This window comes from Athene noctua, chromosome 7, assembly GCF_965140245.1.
Source record: "Athene noctua chromosome 7, bAthNoc1.hap1.1, whole genome shotgun sequence".
NCBI classification, from domain to species: domain Eukaryota; kingdom Metazoa; phylum Chordata; class Aves; order Strigiformes; family Strigidae; genus Athene; species Athene noctua.
In genome coordinates this window covers 23,186,836-23,207,905 of record NC_134043.1, presented here as the reverse complement: position 1 = coordinate 23,207,905, position 21,070 = coordinate 23,186,836, and the positions used below count along the sequence as shown (strand labels likewise).

Below are 21,070 nucleotides of genomic sequence, written 5' to 3'. Positions count from 1 at the left end.
TGAATGGAGCACATGTAACTCAGTGGCTTGGAAAGCTTAATGTTAGTAAGTGCAAAATAATGACATTTGTAGGGAAAATGTGAAGAAATGTCTGAACTTTCACAGGATCATAATCACCTCTTAATTTAGGAAGGAGACCTGGGCATTGCTGTGAAGAGCTCAAACCATGTGTAGATTCCCTGCTAGAGGTTCCTATATTCATTTTTCATTAGTACCTGAGTAACAAATGAAAAGTACAAAGAGGCTCAAGCAGAGTATGCAAGACTCCCTGATGACTGAGGCAGGAATACGAAGGAAGAAATCAAAATAAGCACTATATGTGCTTATAGAAAAAGCAGGTACAAAGAGAGTACAAGTGCAGTCACAGATTGGAATAACATTGAACTCTACTGTCTCTGAAGTCCACTGAAAACTCTGGAAGCAACTCTAACTTAAAGATACCTTTTTTCAAAGTGGAATAATACTACCGTGAGAGATTCAAACCCCTGTTGGTGCGGGAATGGCTGACGGCCTGTATTGCCTGTGATCTATCATTTATTTGAGGATAGGACCGCAGTGCCTAGGTTCATATGCAAACTCTTTGCGCCACATACTGCTTTTGGTTATACACTTACAGTCACATGCATAAGCAAATTCTTCCCAAGCTTTTGCAGTGCCATTATCAGGGTTCCACTGCATGGTAGCAAAGAGCAGTTCATCCAAATCCATGTACAACGGTGCCTTCTTTGCTCTGCAGTGGTTATTTTCAGTCACCAGCTGTATAACCGTCAGTACAGACAAAAGAGCTAGGAAGTCTTCTACTGCAGCATTTTGAAAGTTGCTGCAGTTTCGTTTTGCAAGGCCCTTCCAGCTTCTGCTTACAGTGTGCAATAAAGCAAGGACAAGATTTATCTTTGATTTTACATTGCTACAGACTTTAAGAAGCATAGTCATACATTCCCAGCTGCCACTCTTATTAGGTATGGAGACCTGTAAAAGGATGTTATCATTTCATAACACTCTGTAAATGCAAAAAAACGAAAATGGTTTATTTTTTCTTGAGTAACTGTCCAGCAGCCATCTTTGTTCATTCCATGCACCTCATCCTTTATTTGTGAATTATAAATAAAATGTAACTTTAAGCCTTTTTAAGCAAAGTATTTCCACAAAACCATGTGAAGAGAAGAAATTGTTATAAATGGAAAAACCACTGTCTGTCTACAGCAAATACTTCATGAAGACTGATCTACCCAGTTCAGAGTACAGGCTGAATATATAAGATTGCTGTCAGGGAGCAGTGAGGGCTGGCTGGGAGCAGGACAGGCATGGAAATGGCAACCAGGTTCAACATCATCAGACAAGTTCATGGTGCTGAGGCAGGTCTACAGTCACGCTGGAGAGTCAACCCAGAGGTCATAACCAAACCCGCTGAGGGTCAGAGTCCTTTGATCACTGGGCAGATCCATGGTGATGGGGTCAGGCAGAAAGCAGGTGAGGGATTCAGGCCCAATGGGGCACAGGTGAGGACTGAAGCTCCCAGGTTGAGCTTAATTAGAGCCCCTGGACTAATGGGCAGGAGTGTGTTGGTGAGGGTCCCAGGTGAGGCTGGTCAGGGCCATTAAGACCTATTAGTGTGTTCAGGACCCTGACAGTTGTAACATTAGATATATTATTATCCATTGGAAGCCTTGCATTTGGGACAGACTAAAATGGTTATAGGGGCTTTGTTTTACTGAACTTTTGTTCAAATTTCTCATTATAGATGCAGTGATAATAGCAATGAGCACTCATGTAAATTTTCTTGTATTTGTAATCCTGTTCTATATATCTGCTCAGTAACAGTAGTCAGACAGCATTAGTGCTCCCATTGCCACAGTGGTCTATGAGCTATCCCTTAACTGCAAGAGCAATTGATGTTTTTAACAAAAAGATCAAGCACTCAAGCTGAATTGCTAGGATAATACCTATACTGGAGGTCTTTTAAGACAGTATTTCTACCAGATCCAATAGTCACAGCAATAATGAAAGTAATGCCCTGGAGAATCAGAATTACACTGAATTTTGCCACTTTGTTGACCTAAACATGAATACTAAGCTTTGTGAAAAACCACAGTGCCCTGTCTATATCAGTACTCCCACTGTTACTAACACCATGAAATCACTGCCATAGTTAGTTACAGGAGACAAAATATCTTCCAGTATAGCCTGAGATGACAAGTATACAAGTCAGATCAAAAAGTAGCACTAGTGTACCATGTACAAAATAGCTTTCAGTAGTACCGAAACTAGTATATTCAGTGGAATGTATCAGAAAACATGCTTACAAAGTCAGTATGCACAAATAGAGTAAATTAAGAACAGAAGTTGTTAGCATGTATCGGGTGGATAACTTTACTTTTTGGTTATTTGAAACTGGGTCTGATGTTCACTTTTGTAGGGTCAAATTTTATGTGAGACTACAAGATCAAATGGCAAAGTACTGGATGTTCCTGGTTTGTTTTTCTAATTCTTGCTACTTTCATATCTTGTATGTGAGCTTATCCCTAAACTTTCATGCTCTTATGTTCTTTTGTCTTTTAACCAAGCTTGTACTTGCACAGAAGTTACAAACAGGAGTTCGAGAAGCAAACCAATAGAAAAAGCACATTAAAGAATGATTTCCAACATCAGAGATTAAGAAATACTGTATTTTAAGTGAGCCCTTTAAAATATATAAATTCTGACATGACTGTGTGTTTTATGTCTGCTAACCCTGTAATTTTATTTTAAGGCAGATGACTCATCACACTGTATCATCTAAAGCAATGACAGACTAACATCTGTCAAAGGCTGTTTTGGTAGTGCTTGCCACCTAGTGGTTTACTGCTTGTATACACGACAGGGATCATTGCTACAAAAATATTTGAAAATCTGCTTATTAATCACACTAATAATACCCTGCAGACTTTGAGTACCACTAGATGGAAATTTTTTGTTGGTATTAAATGCTAGTGAAAATTGTAAACATTTTCACAACTTTTATCCATTTTCTGATAGCTTTATTTATAGCTATTGCCTGACTTGGTGATAGGCTAAAGATGGAATTTAAGAGCCAATGCGTAGTCAGTATACATGGGCATGGACTCAACTGTAAACTCAAGCCCCAAACTAGCATATGTTGGTTGGTAGTCTGTGATGACTATATTTGTCAAAAATGAGTGAGGTCACTGAAACATATAGTAGTTGTTTCTATTTCTTCTATTAGAATTAGCTGTGGTCTTGTCAGTTTTGTTATAACAAAAGTTCTGTTATGTGTACAGATTTTCTCTACCTCCTCTCTTCTGTAAGTCACATTCTCTTGGAGTGGTTGTCATCCATTTTTGTGACCTGGACTTCAGTCTCTTCCTGTATAGTAATTTACACTTTGTTACTGCCCACTAGTCTTACAGAGATCAAAAGTGTTGCTCATACCATAACACAAGGCAAGAATCTGTACATAAGTTACAAGGGTTCCATCAACTATTTACAAAAAACACTTCTGCATACAAATGCAGTCCTCCTGCCAAAATGTCGAGTCCCCTCTTTCAAGTGTGACTACAACTGAGCTTTTACTGAATTTTGTAATAATCAACATGTTGAAAAAAATTGGACTATTTTGCCAGAACCTTCCCCAGAAAATTCAGCCTACAGGAGAGTTAAGAAAAGTTATCAGCAACAGAGAACTGTCACATTTGAATACAGCAAGTTTTCTGCTATACTGATGATAGTAACACTATTTTTTTGCTCTTCCATGATGATGTTGATGATGTCAGAAAGTTTTAGCCAGCTGTATGATATTCAGGAATAATCAGTTTATGCTTTACACTTTTAGAAGAATTTCCAATTAATCTTACTAAGCTCATAACACACCTTAATTCTTACTTGTTACAGATATTAATAGAGATGGTTTTGCCATTTACAGTCTTTATGATCAATAACCTACTCATGAGTAACTTGATGTGCAGATGTTAAATTGGGGTCAGAAGATTCCATGGGCTCAAAACCTTTGCTCTGCATTGTTTGGTTGTTATTTATCTGAGGGATCTTACAGCACATTATGTGACTGTCATACATCAGAATTTATGATCTTCCCTTATTTGCTATGGCAATCTCATGACTGAGGATAGTTTTGGTTTTTTTTTCCCTTCTAACAACTCCTATAGGGAAATTCTATTGTGATCAGAAGGTGCAATACAGTTTCTTTCTTTCCCTTTCCATTGTATCATCCTCCTAACACTACAGAGTATATAAATTTCATTAGGAAGATCATTGGGAATATTTGGAATTAAGAGGTATGTAAGAAATTTTGTGCAACTACCTCCTGTTTTCAAAAAAGGAATCAGAAAAATAATTAGGTCTTTTGCCAAATTTAGAAGGTTGTATTTTAGTACTGTAATATAAATTTTTACTCAGTGGTATCATAAGCTTGAAAAATAATTTTTATTAACATACAAAAAAGAATAAGGAAAATAGACATTGTAATTAAACATTTGCTTTCATCTACAAATAAGTACTGCAAGTAACAAAACAATAAAATAATTCTTAAGTTCTTGTGAACAGTTAGAAACAGAGGAAGGAATTTTCTGAAACAGAAGCAAAAGAGTCTTATGAAATAGAATATTTGGCAATATCTTTTAGTCTCTCAACAGAGAGTCTCTCTTTTCTCTGGAAAAGGGGAAACATCTCCCCCATTTTTAAAAAGGGAAAAAAGGAAGATTTGGGCAACTACAGGCCAGTCAGTCTTACCTCTGTGCCTGGCAAGATCATGGAGCAGATCCTCATGAAGGCTCTGCTAGGGCACATGGATAATGTGGATGTGATTGGTGGCAACCAACATGGCTTCAGCAAGGGAAAATCCTGCCTGACAAATATGATGGCCTTTTATGATGGAGCGACATCATCAATAGATAAGGGAAGAGCAACTGATGTAATTTACATGGACTTGTGCAAGGCCTTTGACACTGTCCTGCACAACATCCTGGTCTCCAAGTTGGAAAGACATGAATATGATGGATGGACCACTCGGTGGATAAGGAATTGGTTGGAAGGCTGCACTCAAAGGGTTGTGGTCAATGGTTCAATCTCCAAGTGGAGACTGGTGACAAGTGGTGTCCCTCAGGGACTGCTACTGGGACTGGTACTGTTTAATATCTTTGTTGGTGATATGGATAGTGGGATGGAGTGCACCCTCAGCGTCTTCCCATGACACCAAGCTGTGTGGTGTGGTTGACATGCTGGAGGGAAGGGATGCCATCCAGAGGGACCTGGACAGGCTGGAGAGGTGGGCCTAGGCCAACCTCATGAAGTTTAATAAGGCCAAGTGTAAGATCCTGCACCCGTGCCAGGGCAATCCCAAGCACAGATATAGGCTGGGTAATGAGTGGATTGAGAACAGCCCTGAGGAGAAGGACTTGGGTGTGTTGGTGGATGGTAAGATCAACATGAGCCAACAGTGTGCGTTTGTAGCCCCAAAAGCCAACCAGATTCTGGGCTGCATCAAAAAGAAGTGTGGTCAGTAGGTTGAGAAAGGTGATTCTGCCCCTCTACTCTGCCCTCGTGAGACCCCACCTGGAATACTGTGTCCAGCTCTGGAGCCCCCAACACAAGAGGGATATAAAGCTGTTAGAATTAGTCCAGAGGATGGCTACCAAGATGATCAGAGGGCTGGAACACCTCTCCTATGAGGACAGGCTGAGAGAGTTGGGCTTGTTCAGATTGGAAAAGAGAAGGCTCCGGGGAGACCTTACAGTGGCCTTCCAGTACCTGAAGGGCACCTACAAGAAGGCTGGGCAGGGACTTTTTACAAGGGACTGTAATGATAGGATGAGAGGTAATGGGTGGAAGCTGAGGGAGGGGAGGTTTAGATTAAATATAAGGATGAAGTTTTTTACTGTGGGGGTGGTGAGGCACTGAAACAGGTTGCCCAAGGAGGCTGTGGCAGTGTTCAAGGGCAGGCTGGATAGAGCCGTGAGCAACCTGATCTAGTGGGAGGTGTCTCTGCCATAGCAGGGGATTTGGAACTAGACGATCTTTGAGGTCCCTTCCAACCCAAACTGTACTATGATTCTATGATTCTAAGATTCTAAAATATCCATGTAAACAATATTTACAATATCATATGCAATCTTGGTTACATGTAGTAAGAAGCGTACATGCAACTACTGTACATTCAATTTTAAAATGTAATTTGCACTATCATTTCTCAGTATCATTAATGTTGGAAAAAACACTTCTGCTTCTGTGTGCAGTACTGCATGACAGCATGTAAATACATTTAAAAAATATTTTTTTTCCAGACATCTTAAAAAAGCACTTTTAGTATTAGGTTTTGTAGCTTCCTATGTTTTTATAGGTATCCAAACTTGGAATGTAAGCTCTACAATCATGTCCCTGTAAAAACAGCAATGTAGAAAATTTCCAAACATGCAGAAAAATCCTGATAAAAAAGCTAGAGTTCTACCTTCCCTTTATGTCTTTGAAAATACACCTTTTTGCTTCCTGTGTTGCTACTATTACATATAAACACAGGTAAGAAAAGTTGCATGAAAGGTAAGTTAATGGAAGGCCACTTTGAGAAGCAGCTTTAGGAATATGGTTTTTTTCCAGAGAAAATTACTCTCCAAAGTCCTATGTATTTTTATTTAGCACTTGAACTAACCTTTATGTTGCAAGGATACTTAAAGACTTTTTTAATCACTTTAGAACAGAAGCCAAAAGTTTATAGTATGTTCAGTCTGTTTTAAATTCCACACACCAAGGTTGAGCAAGGTTTAGGAGCTCATGGCTACTGCATCTCATGGGAACCTTCCAAAGACCAAAGCAGCCAGAATCCCACAGTTCTTACACTGAGATATATAATTGATTATCATAATTTCCCAACATGGAATCTTCCAGCTCTCACTGAGTTTCTACTATCACGTTTAACCTCAAAGTTGAAAAATAAAAATACAATCTGGCAGACTACCCTCAAAAGGTTGCTAATCCTTGATTTTCAATTAGCTTGATATCATCAGAATATAGAAGAAATGCCACCATTCTTTTTCAGATATCATTACCCTTGAACAGTACATGGAATAAAATGGAAAACAGAAGGCATACTGGTTACTATCGCTTAACTTTAACATACATAGCATACAGAACCATTCACCTAAAAGCTGTTGATTTCAGTACATCCAAGTCAGTATTGTAACAAAAGAAATCACAGATCTTCTGGGTTTTTTTCCCAATATACTGTGCAGTTCAGAGTTTCTTCCAGAACAATCCTTAGACAAATTACTACTTTCCACATGAACACACGCTTTTATTAGATGACTTAGTACTATGCAAGGATTGAATGAGCTTATTTTCACAGGTGGGTGAGACACAGTAACAGGACAATAAACACCAACTTAAAATGCTGTTGCCTGTGTGAGTGCAGTATAGAAAGCTAGCATACTAAATTACTAGAACAGTTGGGTTCATTTATTCACTTCACCTGTTATACTTCAAAAGTGTTAATAAAGCATCTCTCACAAAAACTAAACATGCATCCAGCAGCTGTGTGATGTTTACTGATTTCACCAAAAAAATCAGACTTGTTGAGCAGAACATAATGAGATCAGAAGACAGCACAGTTTAGTGTTCTCCAGAAGCTACTGCAAATCCCTCTTCCTACTTGATGTTCAACATATAAATTTGTAATAGGATGCATAACATAATCATGTCATGTCAGTTGAGCACTAATGTCATGTAAAACAAGTGCTCTTGTTTTTCTATCAGTACTATTTGAATTTTATGCTGAAGCTGCGCAGAACAATTTTACGGAAGACAGGTAACTGTGTAGAACTTGAAAAACAGGGCAAAAGCTGTCCAATCCACTGTACGTAGTAGGACTGGAGGAGTGCTCATGCAATAGTGCTGAAGTATTCCTTCTGTCATACCTGAATTCTACACCGAGGCATTTAAAAGTAGGTATTTCTCAAATGAAATAAACCAATGTTAGGTGGGTCCCAGTCATCCACAAACATATGTAAGTGAAAACATAGAACTCTGAGATGTAGTCCTTAAGTACAAATGGTACAGCCAAAATTTTTTTTTTTCGGGTAATTTACTATTCTAGCTTTCTATACTGCTTTCACCAAATAATTAAATGTTATTACAAATCAAGTAACAGGAACTGAGGTGCTTCTTGTCAGAGAAGATCAAAATAACTTATGACCAAAATTGTTTGTCTTGATGCAACATTGAACTACAAAAATGGCATATTTACTGATGTTTAATGTGTTTAAACATTTTAAAAAGCTGAAGTAGATAACAATTTATGTAGTCTTAAAAAAATAGGAAATTATATGCTCTCTGAAATTGTCTATATTGCAAGATGAACTGTGGTAAATTTGGACTTGTAGTGGGCTCTGCAGGTTTTACAAGAGATTATGATAGAAAGGCTCATCATTTTGAACATGTGCAATCAAAATAATCTACTATAATTATTCTTCTATAGTAGTAAAAAATAAGTATTGTTTATATCTGTGAAAATAACGAATAATACATTAATAGTCCTATTACTAGAAAGAGCTATAGAAGTGCCAGTAGAGACTCAAACTGCATTATTTAATACTTTAATTTCAAATTTAAAAGTCACAGGGTTTATATAGTTTGCTTATAGGCTAAAGTATATCTTCATGCCTGTGACAATAATGGTTTTGACACCAGTGTGAAGATACCAAAATTGGCTTTCAGTTAACAAGTAGTGTTTTATTCAAACCAGGAAAGCTCAGCTGTTTCTTGGAGGAACCATTTCTCAATTCAAGCTCCTTTTTGCTGTGAGACTGCTAGCAGTCTTCTCTGGTTTCCAACCTCCTAATTTCTAGTCCAGTGCCACAAATCAATAGAACTGTGCAATCAAGTAAAGACAGTAAAATGTTGCCTTTTAGGATAAAAGGAAGACTTAGTTTAAGTGATACATATTTTTCTAAGTGTGTATCTATAGCTTTCCAGATAAGACAAATTCTGCATTTAGATGTTTTTCAAATTCCTTAGATTTCACTAATGATTGCACATAACCCCAGATCAAATGTTGACTGTATACAATATATTTCATTAAAAAGCCAATAGGTATGTTCTGATTCAAAAAAACCCGAACAACAACATAGAAGTTTCTGAAAGAAACATAACATTTAAGGATTTCAGAAAAATTTTGATTTCTTTTTTTGAATTCAGAATTTTAGACTAAACCTTTTTATGGTGCAACTCTGCAAATTGCTGAATGACCTCAAATCCCATAGATCTTTGCAGCTGGTGAGGGGTTTAATCAGTTTAAGAAATCAGGGCTTTAAAAAAGTGAACATTACTGAAAAATTATGTGTGACCAACTAAATTCTGCTGTCTGGTATACTTTGTGACTCTGATTCATAACCTGCAAAATCACTCAGAGCAAAATTTAGTCTTAATCTTAATAACTTTTCACAACTGTAAGAGATATAAGCATTAAATTAAGAAGTGATATGGAAAACATTTTCCAATTATGTGATTTTCCCATTATGTGATGTTATTCATGCTCTCATTTTTTAATTGAGAACTGAGCATGGACCAATGTAATATATTTGGGACTTACTCGAATTTAAATTAATATGCAGAAAACTGAGTATCTTTGAGCAAGCCATACTGAAAATAAAACCCCAACCTATTTGTATATCAACATAACTAAATCGGAAGGAACCAGGGGGCTTGGCAGTATAATAGTATTGTCATTCTGTGTATTTTCTTTACATAGTTGATCGTTGGCCTGCTTCATCAAGCTTGAGGTTTTGTTTTCTGGCTGCTTCACTATTGATCCTCTTATCAGATTTATCTGCATTGGTACCGTCTGTCATTGTGGATTCTGCTTCTGTGCCTTCAGGAGTCTCCCCAGTGGGCCGCAGAACTTTAGCATTCTCTTCTGGGGGACGCTTCCAGTGGGGCCTGCTTGCCATCCACAAAATAAGTGCACCAAATATGACAAGCAAAAGACCAAGACAGTTGACAAAAGTTGCCTCTGGTGGGGATGCACTATATGCAGGACTTTTCCTTTGAAAGGGAAAGGAAAAAAAAGGTCGGTTGTTTCAAAGACAATCCTGATCTAAAAGCAGCAGTCTCCTGCTAGGTAGGAGGTCTTTTTAAAACAAAGCAAACCAATGTCCCAATACTAGATGGTTATTATTCTGTGCAAATGGAACTACAGTTTGCAATGAATAACCATAATAAGCAAGTGAAAATACTTACAGTGAAAAGATAAGCTTTTCTGTGATACCCATCAGAGCTGTTGCAATCACTGTTGCAAAGATGGTAAGACCGGAATAAACATGTATTGGTAGAAGAGCTGCTCGGAGAGGAACTGGAGCAAAAGGGAGCAGAAAGACAGCGAAACCCAAGAAAAGCTAAACACAAAACAGATTCATAGTTAAAGCTATATTGCAAACAAGCTGCACTTCTCAAGCAGAATAAAAACAATCATAAAAATTCCATTTTGAGATGTCTTCAGGTACAAATTTGAAAAGAATTGACATTTTTATTTCTGAATGTGTTTCCCTTCAAAACCAAAGCAATAATTCTGGATTAGCACCTGGGAAGCAGACATGATATATTTTATAAATAATCCCACCTAGTATCAGTGCCCAAACTTATTGGTAATGCTATAAGTGCAACGAAACTAAGTATTGGAAACACAAATTTTCAGTGTCACTAATTTAGTAATATATTAAAGGTGTGAGTAGCTACATTTTTTCTGTCTCTTCAAGTCCTATTCTCTTCTGCTGTTACAGATTTACACATAAGTGAAGATCAGAAGGCAGTCTAACCTTCTGACTTGAGTGGACTAAATAATTTCACCTTGTTAAGAGCTTTGGTTAAATTAAAGTACATGTCTTTAGAAGGGCAATGGTCTATATCTCAATATACCAATCAGCTGGCATTTACAGTCTGAAGATGTGTGTGGGTGGCATGAAGTTACCTGGGGGACATGAGCCCTCCTATTAGCACTCATTTTGTGATGGAAGATTACCCATCATGTCACATGGCTTCAGTCACAGGCTTGCCTGGTCATATTGAGGTTGCATCCCTTCTTTAGCTTGTTCTACCATTACTCACCCCTGCTGCTAAATTAGAAATAGTGCATGAATTTGTATTTCGTCTTCCTTTAACTTCCAGTCTTAGTCCTTGTTTTGTCTTTCCATGCTGGATTAAAGAGCCTGGTATTTTCTCCCTGGGAAGCTTTTTAATACACCATAATCAAGTCATCTCTTAATCTTCTTTAGATCTGTTAAACAGTTGGAGCGTTTTAAGTCTTTCACTGGAAGATAGTTTTTCCAGCTCTCAAATCACTTTTCCATATTTTTTTTAAATTAAAAAACCCCCCATAGTATTTCATATTAGTTTTGCCAATGCCATATATGAAGGTTAAGATAATCTCTTATTAGAGAATTTACTTTCCTGTTGTCACAGCATCGTGAGAACTCATTTTGAGCTTCATGTCATCTTTGAGTACGAGTACTTCTTTCCAGAGACATTGCTTTCCAAGAGAGTCTCCATTTTACATTTCTGCCCTATTCTTAAATTTATGCCCTTGTGCTATACTGTGTTAACATGCATTTGGCTTAAATACAATACATTTACACTACTGTTTCTGTAGATGTAGTATTATACAAGCATCTCCTCTCAATAATTTTTCAGTTCTGAGATTGACATACCATTTCTGCTAAATGCCAAGTGTCTGCTCTATTAACAGAGATACTATGACTCTTTTTTAACAATAGTGCTCAATCACTTAACAAACATCAGTCTCTGATTGGTGACTTAGATCCCAGTTTGGAGGAAGTAACACCACAGTTCCATTGATGAGACAGGCAAGGCATTAAATGCCATTGATCATGTTTATAATAGCAAAATTAAAAGTAGAATTCACAATTCTTATCTTAGCCATTAGAAAAAATGCTGATACTCAGTATAGTGGCAGCACAGATTTCCCTCAAATAAAGTCGTTATTAAGACAAGGAAAATCTTAACATTGATCCTTCCTATTCATTAGCTGTGGTTCAGCTATAAAGAAAATATTCAACAATGCTGCAATATGCTTTCTTTTTTTCTAAGTGTTAAAACCACTATTTCAGTACTTCTTGTACTGTATTCAGTACTTCTTGTACAGTATTTCCTGTACCTCCTAGCCTGAGCAGGGAAGGACAAAAGTCCAGAACCGAAATCCCTCAGCTGGGGATTTTTTTTGCTTGATCACCAGATAATTAAATCCTATTTTTTCTTTTTAGTGTTTTGTGAAAAAAAAATAAATCACAATTTGAAGGAATAAAATAACACAATATAGGAAATTCAGAATCTATATGCAGAATCATCACATCTGTATGTGTATGCTAAATGTCAGGGCATGCCTACTCTTCTATGCCAAATGCAAAACATACTACATTAGTTAATTTTAGATTATGATAACTCTTAATTCACTACCAATAGGAGCAGTTAAAAGCATGCACACGAACATTTATGAAAGTTTTGCTGATTCAGGAAAGCTGGTTAGCCAGTAGTAGCTCATTCATATGACAGAGCCTTTAGATCTACACTGCTCCCTGCTGCTCTTCTGCTGATAAACAAGTCTTGAGGCAAAGAAGTGACTACTTAAAGTTTTGATAGCTGGAAAAAAAAGGGAAACAATTACTTCATTTGAGACTTACATAATAAAAGCTCTAACTGTATTTAAATATGCTGCCAACAAACCAAATCACTTACTTTAACTTCAGCAGCTTATAGAGCTTGGAAACACACTACTGTGTAACTTAGCTAAGTAGTAAATAAACTGCCATTATCCCAGCAAATAAGCAAAATATGCTTTAAAATACATTTTTCTTTGAAGTCAAGGATGCAGTGTTTGCACATTTACATGCTAATTACTCAAATCACAGAATGTAAAGTGGGTACCCCATTTTACATTGAGTAATTTACTAATTACTATTACATTTTACTAATAAGAGTATATTAGTGAGGCCTATTGTGCCTGAATTAATCAACACATTCTTCAAATTTACAATCTGTTTATAAATAAAGTTAGATTCTGACCTGGAGAGAATAAAATATAACAGCAGTCAGCCCAATCCAGCTGTGCAGACTGTACATGTTAGGAATGTTCCTGGCATTGTGGTATTCAAACACGGCTACCATAGAAACAATTGCAAGAATCATAGCTATGGTATTTAATCCAGCATGTATGAACTTCATTAGGAGTTTGCTGCACTTCCAGGTCCAGGGCAACCTGTACACAATAATAGCTAAAGAAAGAACAGAAACAAGATTTTATGACTTACAAGATAACTTCTCTCCAATTTTAATAATCACATATCATTCACATAAATCCATTGTAAATCCAGCCTTTAATCCTCTAAAAAAGTCTAATAAAAGGCTTTTTCTCCTACACATAGCATGGCATATTCCAGATACACAATTGAGGCTTAAATACAACTTTTAGGGATATTTCTTTCTAATTTTAAAAACCCCCATAAATTAATTTCAAAAAAACAACACTAAACAACTTGGCGTAATTTTTTCCTCATTCCTTAAATTGATCTAACAGAGATTCTGTACAGGATTTTGATTTTTCTCCTGATAGTCAGATTGGAAGAATAGGGCCCAATTTTTATATCCAGAAGACCACCTACTGAGAAAGTGTGTAAGATTATTTTTTAATATTTATTCTCTCTGTCAACTTTGGATAATGCTATTCTCTAATTACACAGATATTTATATTACTATCTATTGCATTGATATTAATAAGACTACTTTAAACGGGAGAATACTACTCATCGTAAGGGAATAATAATCTGACTCTTAAGAGAAAAAGGATTTGTCAACTACAACTCTTCCAGCACTGTTAGATGAATGTAAGGGGGTTTTGTCTATATTTGCATTAATAACTCTAGCAGACAGTGTTTTGTCCATTCTGAACAAACCAAAAATCATCAAAAGTGATCTAACTCCAGATGGTACATAAGCAGGCTAGAGCTGCTTCTTGCCAAACTCTTTCCTCAAAGTCATCCCTGCTCCTTCCCTGCCACAACTGTCCCCTGGCTGTCGTATGACCCAGGTGCTTTCAACAGGGGACACACAGAGACCAGATTAGATCACTGAAGCCCCAGGTTCATCTGATTACAAACTAGGTAGTAATTCTGGATGTGTGACAGCACATAAGTGTATTCAGATAACAGGGGACAAATGTTTATGAGAACACCTAAACACCTGACCAATAAAGACTAATGCTCACATCCATGTTTTGCCCGAGCAGAAAGACTGAACTTCATTCATCTGATTCATCACATCCTCATGTAAGGTTTCTGCTTATGAAATTACATTCAAATCTTTATATATAATCAGGTATACTAAAACAAAAGAATAAGAATATATACAGGTTTTTTTAAAAGTTCCTGTTCTAAACATTAAGAAATAGATGTGCACCAGAAAAAAAAAGTATTACCCGATAAATGGAAAGATTAAGAATTTACTGAAGTGATTCTCATGTGCCTTACTCATTACTTCTCCATAACCCTAGCTTTTTACACAAAAATCATAGGTTATGGAAAATAAATAGGATATTCATTCTGTATGTTGTGATGAATAATAATAAATGACAAAATAATTTCAAGGTTCTGTTTACATATTTTTGTTTACTTGGATTCATGCCATGAAACAGTACTGCATTAAGTAATTCACAAATAAAACACTGTTCACAAGTGAAATTTCCAGACTACCATCAAATGTTACATCAATTTATGCTTTTACAAACTGTGTGAAAACATAATGCAGGAATGAAAGTGTCCCTTAGAATATTTAAATATATACAGCACTTAGGTAGCTCTCAGCTCACTGCTTTTAAAAAGTAACAATAGTAAATCCTACAAAATGAGGAATATAGAACCCTTGTTTTTAAGGCAGTAATCAATCTACATGACAGAGGTATGATTTGGCACACAAAGCTTGTGATCATCTCCAACAGTTCCCCAAAAATTATATGATAGTCTTATATCTTGTTAATATTGAAATAATTGTCTGTATCAGACTATTATTAATTTAGTACTAATGATTATGATTTCTAATTTTGTAATGCAGATATGCCAAAAGGCCCCAAACAAGCTTCAACATCCTATGAGGATATTTCCAGTAAATCCTCCTTGTTCCGTCTTACAATATGGCCCATAGTTATTGTCAGTAATTTATTCCAAGTGCAGCAGAGTACTGGACTCTATATGTCTTGAAGTAAACTTGATGGCCATAGGTCCTGATCTCAGTTTTCAGTCTTTATATGCAGGGGATGAAGTCCAGGCTAAAATTTTTGTATAACATCTTGCTTTGGTGCATAAGATGTCATTATCTAGTTGATTTAACTTCCAAAATCACTATCAAACTCCCTAGTCAATCGTCCACATGGTCTCAGATCTCTGTCTGGGCCATGAATTTTCTGGGCCAATTCCCATAAACAGTATGATAGAAAAGCAAGGAATACAGACTAATGGCTTGGACACTTGTTAACACCACCATGTATTAGCATGTTACATGCCACAGCCCAGGACATATGCATGATAGTACAATCTGGTTTAATCCTCTTTCTGTGAGGGCTATGTCTGAAGTTACACATGGCAACTTGAGCGGATCTGACTGTTCATCACTGTAAAAAGACACAGTCCCATTTCCCCACCACCAGTCTTGTTCCACTTCTGTGTGCTTCCCCCTGCCTTTGTTGTAACTAGTGCTTTTCTGACCAGCAGGAGGAAGCAAGACAATCTGGGGAACAAAGGGGAGAGGAGGAAGATTCTGCTTTCAGTGGTACAAACTCCTAAAAACTGACTCAGACATATGTAACTTCATCTCTGAATTAAAATAGCCTGGGTTAAAAGCACATACGCAATTACAGCATTTTTAGTGGTGAGATGCTAAAGGAACTGCTCTATGAAGAACTTTCTCTAGGTATACCAACTCTACTGCTGTTAAGAGATTTGACAATCTCGGCATCCTTAGACACAGCTTCCTCACTCAGATCTCGTTCCTATTTTGAGCTCTGATTTTAAAGCATGTCACATAAGTCAGAGTGATCTTGCAATATCTTGTATGTGGCATGGGACACCTGTTCTTTGCCAAATGTACAAAGGAAATTTCGAGAGTTAGCTCTCTGGTATTTCTGGCTGGCACATGCTGCACGTGCTGCCGTGGATGCTTGTGAGATGCCTTCCACCTTAGAAGGCACAAAGCATGCTTCTGTGCGTGCACTGGGGGGGCACTGCACAGCACCTCACAGCTGCCAGAAAGCAATGTTCCTCTTCACTCCTCCTGTTTCCTCTCCTGCTCTTTTTTGACTGATCCTGTTGCTCACCCTCAGCAGGATCTGAATGCCCACTAGATTTTCTGGGAATCACTTTAACACAGAATGGACAGATGCCCATCTATGACTCCAAAGGGACACAAACTAAACTCATCAAGAGAGCTGCCTCTTCACAAGATGCCTGGGATGAGACCCTTACAGCTCAGCAGTCACTTGCCCTTCCAATTCTTGAGAATTCTGCAGCCTGTTGGATGTTAGAAACTCCAGGAATTAGCTACTTTTCCTTTGAATAGATGCTTTGTTATTTGAGGCAAAGGTAATCATGTTTGTCAGATAACTCAGAACAAGCATTATCTTTAGATGTGATTTCAAGATGAAAGACTATGCTTACTTTAAAATAGATTTGCACTCCTCCTTGCTCTTGCACATTATCCTCCATCTCCCTTCTCCCATCTATGACACTTCTGAGACCCTTTGTGCAGAAAATTCAAGTCTCTACTCCGGCAAAAACTGTACTTGGGTGGTTGTGGTGGTGTGTGTGTTAGTTTTTGGCTAGTTAGGTTAGTTCAGTTTATGGATCTGACAGAGCTCACAGAAATAAACCAGTAGGAAGATGAAGTTTGAGTAAAGGAGAAAGCTGAAAGGGAGAAGTGGAGGAAAAAAGTAGGAATATTTCAGTATTTCAGCCACAGTGAGCTGTTAAGATTGTCTCACCCACCCAGGTAATTCATCCATACAGATGAAATTTAATTAACTCTGTAACACCACATGGTAATGTGGCAGACCAGAATTTTTCCTTCTCTTTTCTCTGTAAGAACTCTGAATTGTATTCCTTTATTAGTATACTGCTAACGTTAGGCTACATCCTCACGTTTTAAGCCTGTTTAAAATACAAGTTATATGATACCTGTAAATGATACACAATGAGAAATATTAACTGTGTAATCTTCCAAGATTTGTAGAGTCAACCCACAACTTTATTGCATAGAGTTTACATGTGACTCATAAGCAGTAGAAGACTGATCTGAGATGGGAGACAGACTACCCTACTGTCCTTGTTCTGACTCACTCTTCATCCAATCTTCCACAAATCCAAAACCCACCATGCCGCCCCTCAGTCTGCAATAGAGAATGTTACATCTCTGTAGAAAAAATACATTCTTTTATTAGGCGAGTAATGGAAATCCTCAAAAATAATTTATTTCACATTATATTTTGATGGGTTTCTTAATTAGTCCTTTAGGAGAGAATCAAGCATTATCATTTGCAGGCCAAACATGAACTAACATGCAAATACTCCTTTGGAGCATGCCCTGTGTCTACAGTCATTGTTCAACCTTTCCATATGTAAAATAAGACAGAATTCCCTATTTACTTATTTAACCCATTCTATAACACTAATATTCCTTCAAGCCCTTCTTAAAACTCACTTTTTCATCATTTTTTTTCCCTATCTTATTATTTTAAAATTGTTGCTGTACTAATATGCACACAGACTTTTATTGCCTATGTTTTTCCCACTTTAGGTCTAGAAAATCATCTGGACAATTACTGCACACTGACTGTTTTGTCAGGTATCATTTACCTACAGGCACTGATCTACAAATAGTAAATATTAGTATGCCTACAGCTTTTTAATTTGATTGATAAGATATACACAATGCTTTATAAGGGCATATCTACTTCCCAATATGTACATTATTATAGTCATTCCTTTTACCTCCTATAGACCAACAATACAACATTTCTATCCTTTGTATAGACTTTAATGAACTCAAGAAACAGCTGATTTGGTTATTATTTCAAATTCTCTACAAAAATTTAACCAAGATTATTTATTAGCTATTCCTTTTTACTTTTTAACTATTTAAAGATTTCTTTTTCCTGTATGTGTGCAAAGAGGAATCCTAATCCCGTCTCATCTAAATTACTTTGAATTCAATGGCAGACTTTTGTCAACTGTATTTGATTCAGATTCACAGCGGTATCTTATCTGTTGATATTTCATCTAATTTACTACAATACTCCTTCAGTGTCCAACTTTGCTTTTCTTGTTATACAATAGAATTTCCTCCCCAAATAATGCTTTATTATCAATTCCCTGTATGTGTTCCCTCTGTTCTTTTTGAGCTATTTTGTCTAGACAAACTTAGAATTTAATTTTTAATAACCTTACTTACATATGCTTCACCACTGCATGATATGTTACATTCATCTAGCCAGAAAACTTGTCCAGCACATCTTTGTTATCTCCAACACATAACAAAAGTAAACTTCTGTTTACTTTGCATATATCCTTACCTACACAAGTCTTGAGGCAACATCCTTACTCTGTGACACAGGGATAAACTGAGTTTCAGAGGAAAAAAAAAGAAAATACCTAAGAAAAAGCTGCAGAAAACCTCCCCCATTTTTTTCAGAAGGTCTATGCTTACATTAAATGCAGTAGTTTGATCACAGTAAGTGGTATGGATCTTAGTGTAAGTCAACAGGTGTTTCTCGTTGCTTATTTATAGCCTGAAATTATACTTTCCATGACCTATTGAGCAATATGTAAAACAACTTCAAGATACTGTTTATTGCTCAATAGCAATTTGTAACTTGAAGCCACAAAGCTGAGAACATGCCCTATTCCCACTAAAAAAAAAAGAATTTGCAGGATATGTTCAAATCACAACATTCCCTTCAACCACCCACTCCTCCTGCATCTTCCAACCTCTGACCAGCTGGGCTCCTGCCAAAGAGTGAGCGAGCGAGCGAGCACACATGTGATGCAAACATGTTCCACTGGAATGAATGTCCGGATGTGCTGGACAAGTTTGCTGGCTGGATGAATGCAACATATCATGCAGTGGTGAAGCAAATGTAAATAAGGTTATTAAAAATTAAATTCTAATTTTGTCTAGACAAAATTTTAGTTTGTCTTCTATTACAAAGAAAAATACTCCTGCTTACATTTACACTGTAAGTCTCCAGAGGTTCTTCATCACTCAAGAACAGTAAAATCTTCCGTGTCCTCTCCCGCCAAAAGTCAGTGGTAAAACTGTGGGAGAATTTCCACTGTTCTCTGCAGTTATTTATTTGCCATTCTTGGAGATGTTACTAATGTTTCATTTAGTTCGTGTTGAAACTAGCAAACATTTTGTCAATGACTTTATAAAATATCACTGTTGGAAGCTGTTACCTGTCAAATTTCCCCATTCGTTTTAATACCATTAGCATAAATTGACACTCTCAGCTGTCAGGATTTTTAAGGCACAGTCCAGCGGTCTTATTTTTGCAATATTTAGCTCTAGTGTAAATGTATTCATAGGCTAGATAAGCCCCTCTGTGTGCTCTATCATTATCTACTTCTAAAACTTTACTGAGAGCATTCTTTCCTAAATCGATACCATTTATCAACTACAGTGTGTCTAATGTAGTCGTTTTCTTGGAATTAGCCAATCACAGTAACAGAAAACCAGAGTTCAAACTCCAGTTTTCCTCTCGGCCCGAAGGAACAACCCCTTACGCTTAAGACCTAACGTACTAATCCTGTGGGATGGAAAAAAGATACTGTTCTTGTTGCAAGTGTAATGGGAAACATCGAAAAGTCTGTCCAAGGCTGAACCCTATGCAATCAAAAGTTCATACACCTATAAAAGCTGAAAAACCACCACTGCATCATAATCATTCTGTGTTACTTAGGCAACAGAATTAAGAATTAATTTGAAAGATATATTTTACAAAATATTTTATATTAAGTCTGGGCTGACAAATTGTATTTTAACCATGCTTATGGTGCAACATTTTGTCTGGCATAAACGCCGTTCCTGGATCTAACTTCAGTGGTATTGAACTTTCCTTTCTCCTATGGGACATGGGAGAATGCCAAAAGAGAGGGAGCCAGAGGAGAGAAACTTTCCTAGGGCAGCACTTCTGGCATTTCGATTCTCAACTTGCATGAATTCAGGCTGACTGGGAAAACACACCTCGCAAGCATTGCTCGGAGCGCACGGCAGTCCCAGGCCAGGGTAAACAAGTGCTCGCAGAAAAAAACACATATAGCAGTTTCGGCTTATTACAAGGGTCTCTTTGTGCCTGCTCGGGGAGCGCTGGTTTCCCTCAGCCGCTCCGGCCGAGCACCGCGGGCTGCAGCGCTCCCGCTCTCACCCGCTGCCGGCCCCGCCGCCCCGGCCCCGCCGCCCCGGCCCCGCCGCCCCGCGCCCCGGCCCCGGCCCCAGGCAGCCCCGGCTCTCCCGCCGCTCCCCGCCGCTCCGCCCCGGCCCCCGCCGGGCCCGGGCCCCCGACGCACCGATGCCCTGGATGAAGACGAAGCCGGTGATGACGAGGACGGGGTGCCAGTTGAACTCCCGCGCGCTGCCGTCCCAGCTCAGCCCCTCGCGGTAGTGGAAGACCCAGACGAGGGAGAAGACGACCGACACGAAGCCGACCAGCAGCGCCGAGACCAGCAGCGCCAGGAATCGCCCGTAGTCCTCCATCTTCCGAGCCCCGTGCACGGCCGGCAGCGAGCGCCGCGAAGGAGGGGCCGGCCGGGCGGGGCCGGCCCCGGGCCGGCGGTGGCGGTGGCGGAGCGGCGGGCGGTGGCGGTGGCGGAGCGGCGGGCGGTGCCGCCCCGCAGCCGGTTGCCCGCCCCGCAGCAGGCTGCTTGCCGCGCCGCAGGGCCCCCCCGCCCCTGGCCGGCGTCGGGCCAGCGTCCCTCGGCGGTCCCGGCACTGCTTTTTGACGAGGAGGGTGTAGCTTTTCCTTTTT

General features: G+C 38.4%; 1 protein-coding gene across 1 annotated transcript; it reads right to left on the bottom strand.

Annotated features, from left to right (window-relative positions):
• Window positions 1-4,413: 4,413 nt before the first annotated feature.
• CYBRD1 (cytochrome b reductase 1) lies at window positions 4,414-21,070 on the bottom strand. Its single transcript, XM_074910840.1, has 4 exons — window positions 20,613-21,070; window positions 13,072-13,280; window positions 10,237-10,391; window positions 4,414-10,041 (listed from the first exon to the last, which is right to left on the bottom strand). The coding sequence occupies exons 1-4, from the start codon at window positions 20,797-20,799 to the stop codon at window positions 9,741-9,743; spliced, it is 852 nt and encodes a 283-aa protein (XP_074766941.1). The 5' UTR covers window positions 20,800-21,070; the 3' UTR covers window positions 4,414-9,740.

Bases quoted from the DNA above. Each gene is read 5' to 3' on its own strand.
- CYBRD1 (XM_074910840.1), bottom strand. From the start codon at position 20,799: ATGGAGGACTACGGGCGATTCCTGGCGCTGCTGGTCTCGGCGCTGCTG. The intron at 13,281-20,612 runs GTGCGTCGGGGG...TTCTTTCTTTAG, and splicing joins CGTCTTCATCCAGGGCATCG to CTATTATTGTGTACAGGTTG. The intron at 10,042-10,236 runs GTAAGTATTTTC...TCCCTTTCAAAG, and splicing joins GAAAAGCTTATCTTTTCACT to GAAAAGTCCTGCATATAGTG.